Raw genomic sequence first — 9,617 nt, forward strand, 5'->3', positions numbered from 1 at the left:
ATTGTCAATTGCTAAAAATTAGCATCATATTAAAAGTATTTTGAAATATAAATCTATTGGTGCAACCTTTGTACTCTAAACATACATATACTTTGACTAATTGTTGGTCAAAGTTTACAAAGTTTGACCTTTTTAAGTCAAAATACGCCTTATAGAGATGTACGAAGGGAATATATACTAACTACTTATTGACTATCGAAAATTGGTACGCAAAAATGTAGAGAATAAAGAGAGTGCGAGATAAAATCAGATATTCTTATTGTCTTCTATCAGATGCATGCAAACTCCAATATATATAGCCATATAATAGAGGGAAATGTTTAGGTGGAGGTTGCATGTGAATGATCAATTTTTAGTCCATTCTATGTACCAACAAATTGTAAATCAACCTGCCACCTTGAAAGTGCATCTAGGCCCTCTAAGTGGGTTTTGGCTTATTGATGACAAAACGATTAAAGAACTAACATACTTATCTAAGTTATGAACAGGTTTAAGCATTAGTTGAAAAGATAAGTGACATTTGACGCCCGTCGAAACAAATGGAGAATCAACGAAGAGTACTCAATAGGATTTAAATTCTTTTATTTTTGAAATTAAGTCTAGGATAGCCGCTCTATTAAGAGGGTTGCATTTGATTGCTTGGTTAGTGTCTCAATGCTCAAGATATCCTTTAGAACCAACTAGTTGAGAGACACAATCACCCACGGACACCGAGTTTATTCTGCAAAATTCACTGAGTCCGGATACTCTGGTGTTCACCGGATACTCCGGTACTCAGCATTTAGCTCGGAGTCTCCGAGGTAGACTCCGGCAGAGAGTCTCGGTTACGGTTTATTTTTATTGGAATTTGACCGGAGTCTCCAGTGTTCACCGGATACTCTAGTAATTTATGGGTTAACAGACCGGAGTCTCCAAGGGAGACTCCGCCAGAGACTCCGGTACTCCGGTAAGTAATTTCGTGTTAACCTCGGAGACTCCGGCAGAGACTCTCGGTTAGCTTTTAATCTTTTTGATGAAAAAATAAAGACCGGAGTCTCCGGTGTGCACCGGATACTCCGGTACCTGGAGAGGCCGGAGGGTCCGGCTAGTCTCCGGACTTAAAGTTTTTGGAAGCCCTGTCAGGACCGGAGACTCCGGTAATTTAACAGAACTGTAATGGCTAGTTCTGACACGTTCTGTGACCGTTCTGACGTCATTTTTGGATTTAGGGCCGGATACTCCGGTGTTCACCGGATACTCCGGTCAGTTCTGATAAAATAGTAATGGCTAGTTTTTTAGAGAGGGCTATAAATGCTCCCACACCCCATGGCATTTAGAGCTTGCTGTTGCTGGTGAACTTTAGACCTCTTGAGCACTTTAAGAGCATTCAAAGACCCTCCAACCTCCTCTAGTGCAAAGTTTGCAAAAATTTAGAGAGTTTGTGTTTGGAGAGGGTTCAAGCCACTTGAGCATTGAGTTCTTCATCGAGCATTCGCTACGATCATTTCTCTTGAAGCTTTGTGCTTCTAGACGGCAAGGCGTCGCCCGTAGAGCACCCAAACTTGTGGAGTGCCACGGGAAGTTTGTAAACATCTACATTGAGTAAGAATTTCTAGCTTGATCTTGGTGATCGCTAGAAGAGGATAGGGTTGGAAAAGACCCGGCTCTTTGTGAGCTCCTCAACGGAGACGTAGGCACTTCTTTGTGAGGTGGCCGAACTCCGGGATAATCTCTTGTGTTCGTATTTGTGCAATTTGCTTTATTGTGTGAAATTTGTGATTCGTCATACAAATTGCTCTAGTGATCATCTTGCTAGTGTTAAGTGTTATTCTAGCTCCGTGATATCCAGTAGACCTAGTTTCAACCTTAGATTCTAGCTATTAGCTTTAATTCGTAGTTGTTCTAAAATTCCTGTATAGACCGGAGACTCCGGACTAGACCGGATACTCCGGACCATACCGGAGTATCCAGTAGATTTAATCCGCTATTTTAGTTTTAATTTTCAGAAAAGCCTATTCACCCCCCCTTTAGGCACTTTCACACCTTCCCTACCACACCAAAATAAAGATTTTCTTGTGATATTTAGATAGATGGGTTATTTTGACCAAGGATATTTTGGCCAAAAGAAACTGGAATGGGAGCCTCAAATGCAATTTTTGCAACCACAATGAAAGTATTCAACATCTATTTTTTTTGTCACTTTGCTAGCTTAGTTTGGCGTATTGTTAGAATAGCCTTAGGTATCAATAAACCTAGGAATGTTATTCATATGTAGACTAGTTGGCTGGATGATATAAGGGCAATGAAAAAGAAGAAAATCATGGTCCGGGTGGTAGCCTTATTTTGGGTTATATGGAAATGCCGCAACGATATTGTATTTGATAAAAAACAATTACTTCTTTTTTGCATGCACTTTTTAGGGGCACCTATTGGCTAAGATTATGGACGCTTTTGCAAAAGGAGGAAGGGAGGGAGGTATTGATGCTAGTTACGCACAATCAAAATACCGCAACTGTATGGGTCAATTGTAGCATTTTCACCCAAGAAAACTAGACAATGGTTTACTTTAGGGAAAATTGGTTTCGTGCTACCGAAAGATGCACGTTTTAGAAATTTACCATCGGACTGCAATGGTTAACTTTAATACCACTAAAAGTTCCCTCTGTTTAGATTTTTACCACTCTGTTTAGATTTTTACGAAGGCTCATTTGTCATGTCAGCCACAGCTAACTTCTAGAAGATGTCTAGGGGGCTTTCATGTGACCCCAATACGTGTAGATTTCTTGAGATAGACTTATAAAGATAAGTCTAAATCTTTGAAAATTCAATTTCCATATTTGATATTTTAAAAATATTTTTAGTGATGTCGGCGGTAGCTTCTGGAAAGCTTATACGAGGGAAAGGTACCTCGGCCTTGGATGGGCCGAGGTGATCTTTGAACTGGTAGTGTTGCGTGGCTCCGTGGGCCATGCCACGTGGCATCACCAAATTTTGGGCCTCAAGTGGTCCACTTCCTAGTGGATCGATGTCTGTCTTTCCGTAGGGTCCATTTGAGTTTGATTTCATCGTCTTTTTCTACTAATTTCTGTAAGTCATAACCAAACAATACTATACACAAATATCATCAAGATTAGCATTGATAATTAATAATATATTAAGAGAATATGATGCTAATATGTGTGTTAATGAGCGTCATCAACTCCCCATGCTTAGATTTTGCTTGTCCCCGAACAAAACCAAGTATGAAAATTCTCTCAAAAGGAGATCAACATTGAAACCATGTCATCCACCTGCATTCATCAAGAACATATGCATATCCATTCTGATTTATAATTTTCAGATTTTAAGATTTATACACTAGTCCTCCCCTTTAAACAGATATAAACTTAGAACCAACCACAAAAACATACTTAGACAATTGCTATGCACCCATCTCCTGAAGAAATTTACTCTTCAATTAAGGTTTTTAGATAAAGATTTTCCAATATTTTGCCTCTTTCATACCAAGGAATAAAGGCTAAATGTTCTTCTATTCTACAAATATTTAGTGGAAAACTGATATGTGTAGCTTGGTGAGAGAAAAAATGATAGAAAAAAATAACTTAGAATATTGTCAAGCTAAGATATTATTCTACTTGGTATTACAGGAAACTCATAAAAAAGTCCATTAGAAACTCAATGATGTGAAAGGGGAGAACACACGCTTTATAAAAGTGGACATGTGCAAATGGCAAAGGTTGATCTGGAGGCACAGATGAAGTCCTCATTACCAGATTGCACATGTTTGGAAAGATATGAGTTTCAACCAAACAATCACACTATTTAGAAGCTTGATGGTCTTATTGCTTATTTTTTCCAGCAAAGTTTGTGCTAATTCCAGTGGAGAATAGGCAATGCATGGATAAAAAGTCATGATGTGGTGCCAGAGCCTCCCACCCATTCCAGCCCTCATTTGATGAGGCGTGTGGTGGAGACTTTGTCGTTGATGCTGAGAAAGAGGACCCATGCAATTGCTTCTTGTACTTGGTGCGCTCGATCTCCTGGCCCTCAAGAACGTTGTTCCTGAGCCAATCCTCCTTGACATTTATGAAGAGGCCAAGCTCGTGGCAAGGGATCTTCTTCTTGGTTCCGCGATGTAGTAGCCCTTCTTCGTAGTCCCAGACACATAGTAGCCCTTGGACATGTATGCTGAAAAATTGGTGTTATTGTGAAATTAGAAAAATTGGCAAAGTATTTGGTATTTAGATGATATGCATGTGTTTCTATAATATGTTGCTTGGATATGCTCGTGATAGCATAATGATATTTGTGGTTTGATATGTGCAATATACTCATGTGAGTGGTAGTGTGCGGATTGATGCGAGTCAAGTTTGTGAGAACTTGTGCTCATAATTTCTAGTTGGTTTTGTTCATATGCATGTGTGTCCTGAGGGCGGATGTGGTCGACGATAGGATCGAGACTAAGTCTAGGGAGGAACTGAGGTGAAGACGGTTAGGAGGTCACACATGACGTTCGGATTAGGGAACGGTGTATGCGAAGATGATTACCATGAGATGTACATGGGAGATGTACGAACTATTGTGTGGTGAAGTTGGATTACACCATGAGATGTACACGACAGGTGTGCAGTCTGTGATGTGGAGGATCGCGTCATGTGATGTATGGCGTGGCCAAATTGTTCTATATGCATGCATGTGTGTCTGCAATGGAACAGAGGAATTGGAAATTGGATCAAATGCATGGTATTGTGTTGTTGGCATTGTTTCTTGGCGATCTTCTGTGTGGGCGGCTCGGTGCTCTCAGTCCAGCCTGCAGCAGACCACGATGTGTGGATGAGAGGGCCAGTGTAGGCGAGGGCACCATGGCCCATGCACAGCCGGTGTGTGGAGACAACCTAGATTGTTGATGTGAGGGAGTCCAACTCGGTATTGTAGAGACCGATTGGACGATAAATAGCGATGGTTCTAATTGTCGTACATGGAACAATAGCGACAACGAGAGACATAGTAGAGAGGAAACTAATCTAGGGTTAGGATTTCGTGTAAATCTTTTAGGGATGCTTTGAGATGCATCTTGTGAACTCATCCATGCAATAAAGATCAAATTTTGTAAGTTGATGAGTTGGTAATTCCGTTCTTTCTTCGTGCTTTTCGTTTGTCATTCTGTGTTGATTTTCGGTGAATCTTTTGATCGTCACAATATGTCTTGGTTTGATCCATCCAAAATCATCCTAGAGCATCATGGTAAAGTTCTAAAAAGTTTGATAGATTCAATGTTTGTAATTCTTGTATAATCGTAAGTTTAGGGTTTAATCTATTTTTGTCACCATCTGTTACAATTTGTTTGCAAAAATCATAACTCTTGATCTGAAGATCTGATTGACTTATTCTTATTGTAATAGTTTCTTATCATTATTTAGTTTCTACAGTTAAAATTGGGGGGCAATCTGTCAGTCAGTAAGATCTTTTTATACATCATTTTTATTGATGTGATATGTCCCTAATTGATTTTGATATTAAATTGAGTATTTTATTAAGGTGAATTAAAATTTGAATTTGGCTTCCACAACCATTCCCCTCCTCTAATTACATATTTTATGCGTAATGGATTATACAACTTTTTATGTATGCCCATGTTATCAGCATCTGTTTTTGATTTAAAAAAAAACCACAAGTGGCAAGACGACTGCCACCCTCTGTTTTTTAACCATTGCCCTGTTGATAATGAGATGGCCATGTAATTGTTTAATAAGTCTTCCACATCTTCGGATAAGCCTAGTCATGTTGTAGCCAATTGTGTCTGATTAATTAAGGAATATTAATTATTAATTAACAACTTTGATGCTATTGTTTGTGGGGTAATGGCACGTGCCCACCAAGCCTAGAGGCAAGATGGCATGCGGCGACGAAAAACCATTAGCTGCATATGTTCCTCTCTAGTCATCGTCGAGATCTCGCGCGGCCAGCTGGTCCACGTAGCTGGTTTTGTTTCGTCCATCGGATTGCTGCATCACGCGGTCCTCGCAGCGTCTTCACATCGCTGACATGGTACAATAATAATAGTCATTAGGATGTACCAAGACTAACTTGCAACCAAAATAATTGATAGCTTTGACCTTTTCCTGCATATGATTGCCATTTCCTACCCTACTCTTACAAGAATCAACACCTTCATTTTTTGATTCTTGCAATAAAATGGTACAATCTTTCTCCTTACACACACTATCGGGGGGGGGGGGGGGTTGACTCTTCACTCGCCGCACCCCATTCGTCGGCCTGCTCGGTGCAGTGGCTGCCGTCACCGGTGGCGGCGACGCCAAGTGGGGCAGCTGTCACGGGTCCTCCTCCCTCTTCCTCATCCTCTCTCCCTCCTTTCCTTTTGTAGCTTGGGTTTCTGAGGTTGTCGGGTGTCACCATGCCTTTGTCGGTTGGATCCGGCCGCTCTTGGCCCAGATCTAGCTCTACTCAGTGGTCTTGACAGCCTCCGTGGCCGGATCCATGAATGGCGCCACGCTGCAAGGAACCGGGCACCGACGTCAGGGTGCATAGAAGGCGTCTTCTTCTCTGTGTCGGTTCCCGTCGGTACTGGTGCAGCGACGTAATTATGTCAGTTAGATGCCCAGTGGTCGGTCGCTTGTGTGGCTTGTTTACAACCCTATTGCTGCTGTTGGCCATGCTGTTGAAGCCTGTCATCGTCGTGTTTCCTGTTGTGCCATGCTGTTTTTGCTGTCGCAGTGTGAAGCCGACTGTTGATGTGCTCGCGCTGCCAGGTTGTTGCTGTCGTGTTCACCTTTAGCCACCCCTCTGCTACTTTGATGTTTGCTCCGTGCCGTCGACCGTTGAGGTGGTCGGCCCGGCGGCACGGTGGTTGGCCCAGCGACGCGGTGGGTGGTACGACGGCACTGTCGGCAGCTCGGTGGGCCACCGACGATGCGGTGGCTGGCCCGGCTGCAGATCTACTGTGGCTGTTGGCCCTCTCCACCCCTACGGTCGCCTCCTAGCCCCCCATTGTTGTTTTTGCTTCTCCCCTTGCCGAATTTGTCTTCTCTCCCCCAAATCTGGCCTGCGGGGAGCTCGGCGGCATGGTGGTGGCCCGGGGTGGCTCGTGTGTGGAGGGGTGGCTACTTTTGTTGATGTGCCGCGGTGTCTGTCTGTGGCTTGTCGGTTGGGGTGCGGGGGACACGGGTGAAAGCCCTGCTCGGCTTCTTGCCGAAGTCGATAACGGTGACGCCTGTGGCGCCACTCCCCTTCTTGAAGGCGTTGTCGTGTTGCCCCCCATCTTCAGGTTGGGGACTCCCCATGTGAAAACTGAACTCCGAGTGTTCGAACAAGCGATGACGGTGTCTGCGGATGTTGTTCCTTTCTTAGAGGCATTGCAATGGAGGTCCCTTCCTGAGTTCGGGTAGCTGCAGGCTTGGGGGCGAGCGTGGATCTTTCGGCGGCGGTTTTGACCACTTTGAACCTTTTGTTCACTGGACATTTTCTTTTGTCAGATTATTTGCCTCAGTGGATAGAGGTAGTAGTTGCGGATCGTCATAGGAGGTTAGAGCTGCAATCATGCTTGGCAATGATAACCTATGGCAGATTCCATCAGTTAAGGTGTCCAAGTGGTCATTGATATGCCATGTGCAGTTATATAGTTTTCGGGTTCGGTTTTTCTCGTAAACTAGATCAATTCTTTTCTTCTAATATAAAATCGGCAGAGCTCTTGCCGTTGTTTCGAAAAAAATAATAAAATGGTACAATAGTAGTTGGTTTGTGACCCTTTCTGCTGCCATGCCCATCTCCTATAAATGTATCCTTTTCAGCCTAGTGGAGGCCCCTTTGGTGAACACCTTGCTTTTCACCAAAACCAAAAATGGCAGCCAGGATCTCTTGTCATGGTCACCCTGCTTCTTCCTCTTCCATGGCCATGATCAGCCCAAGGTCTGGCACAAGGAAGGCTTCCTTCAGGTTCAGCACCTCTGCTCATGGCAGCAACCTCTCCTTTGCTGCAACGAACAACAAGAAGGTAGACATGGACATGGAGTAGTACAAGATTAACGAGGTGTGTTTAAGCTATTGTTCTAATCTGTTCTTCGAATTGATAGGTGTTTGAGGACCAATTGAGAGGGATAGTGTGCTACATAGATGAGAAGGGGGAGATGATCTGCGAAGGATACGACGAAGGCCCGAGGCTTGGAATGCGGCTGCCGGAGAAGGCCTGCTTCCCATGGTGAGCATCTGAATTCTGAATATTCTGCATCTTGGCTCTCGGTGGTTTGGCAAGGTTAAGAAAAGGGTGTTGTCTGATGAAAGAAAACTCAGTCATCTGACTAATCCTCATTATGTTGTGTAAAATTGTAGGCCTGTGGGAGTTCATGTCACTGACTTCATCCAGCTGGCGACGCTCCGGGTTTTCGAGGACGTCGATGCTCTTCAGCTCAAGAGTGATCAGAAGAGGCAGCCCTGAACATGGAACTGATCATGTAAGCATAGTTGTCTAGAGTGATGCTGTTTGAGAATAACCGCAAGAGGTGTTGCACTTAGTTACTCATATTGCTCCTCCTGTTCCATCGTCCTCTAGTTGAAAAGAGATGGACCTGGGGAACTGAAGCCGTATATTGAAGAGGAAGCACTGCAGTTTATAGTTTGTTTAATTTACCAGGATTAACTCTGTGCTTCATCAAAATTGCTTCTGTTCTTCTCACAGTAGCATAGAAGAGCACTTATCAAGTGGTGAAAAAGTTATACAGAAGCATTTCTGCAAGGATGAGATTGTTTATACCACATCTTTTTTTACCAGTTACGTCAGCAAAAAGATCTGAATATATTTTCCCTTTGACGGAAAAAGAGACCTGAAATTCTGTATTCCTGATCAGGGCATGTCATACACCAGAAGCTTTGTTTTTCTTTAGCTTGAAGAAATACAGTTGCAGCTACTTGCATTTTATAGCCTCGGTTGGTCATCTGACTGTGAATACCACTTCTTGTTCCATCGCATTTAGCCAGCAATAACATCGCTAGTCCATGGAAACTCAGAACAAAAAAATAAATTAAAAGAAATGGTCAATGATCAGCAAACTGGTGGCCATTGTTAATGCAAGTCTGTCATGTGTGGGTAAGAATCTGGAGGCTTTTGTGTATGTCAACATCATTGGAGACATTCAACAACCATCTCATTATCCTTTCATACCTTGTGAGCAACTCAGCATCAATTATCAGCTTAAACAAGAAAGTATTTTGGACTTTAGCAAAGACTATACTTTCTAGACTTTATTTGCAGCAATTCCGTGGTTGAGTCGTTCAAAATATTTAGGATTTTTGGGGCAAAAGAAACATCCTGTCCCTGTTTGGAACGCAGGAACTTACCCCTGCACGAATGAGAGAATCTTCATGTGTTCTAAACGGGTTCCTGATGCGAAGTTTCCAACGAAATTCCAGGGAGAACCATGAGACTCGAACGTGTGATCATGGCTTTACAATTCCAAATGAAAATCATTCTCTCCAAACAGAACAAAACATAATGGCTTTACAATTCCAAACACAGAGCCATTCTGATTCCATTAGATTCAAGCACACAAGCTACACGGTGCGTGGCTGCATGCCACGTAAGTGAACACCCGATGAAAGGCGGTAGCTTGTGATCAACCGCTGCA

At 42.9% G+C, this 9,617-nt stretch overlaps 1 protein-coding gene across 2 annotated transcripts; it reads left to right on the plus strand.

The window, feature by feature from the left end:
- Positions 1–7,786: 7,786 nt before the first annotated feature.
- Positions 7,787–9,350, plus strand: LOC133931215 (uncharacterized). Of its 2 annotated transcripts, XM_062378055.1 has the most exons (4): positions 7,787–7,990; positions 8,070–8,194; positions 8,326–8,447; positions 8,546–9,350. In XM_062378055.1, exons 1-3 carry the CDS (start codon positions 7,838–7,840, stop codon positions 8,429–8,431), a joined length of 384 nt encoding a protein of 127 aa, XP_062234039.1. In that variant the 5' UTR covers positions 7,787–7,837; the 3' UTR covers positions 8,432–8,447; positions 8,546–9,350. The 2 variants fall into 2 exon arrangements, with proteins under 2 accessions (XP_062234039.1, XP_062234038.1); XM_062378054.1 differs by having other exon boundaries at positions 8,326–9,347.
- The last annotated feature ends 267 nt before the right edge of the window (positions 9,351–9,617 follow it).

The sequence above is a fragment of the Phragmites australis genome, chromosome 10, assembly GCF_958298935.1.
Source record: "Phragmites australis chromosome 10, lpPhrAust1.1, whole genome shotgun sequence".
NCBI classification, from domain to species: domain Eukaryota; kingdom Viridiplantae; phylum Streptophyta; class Magnoliopsida; order Poales; family Poaceae; genus Phragmites; species Phragmites australis.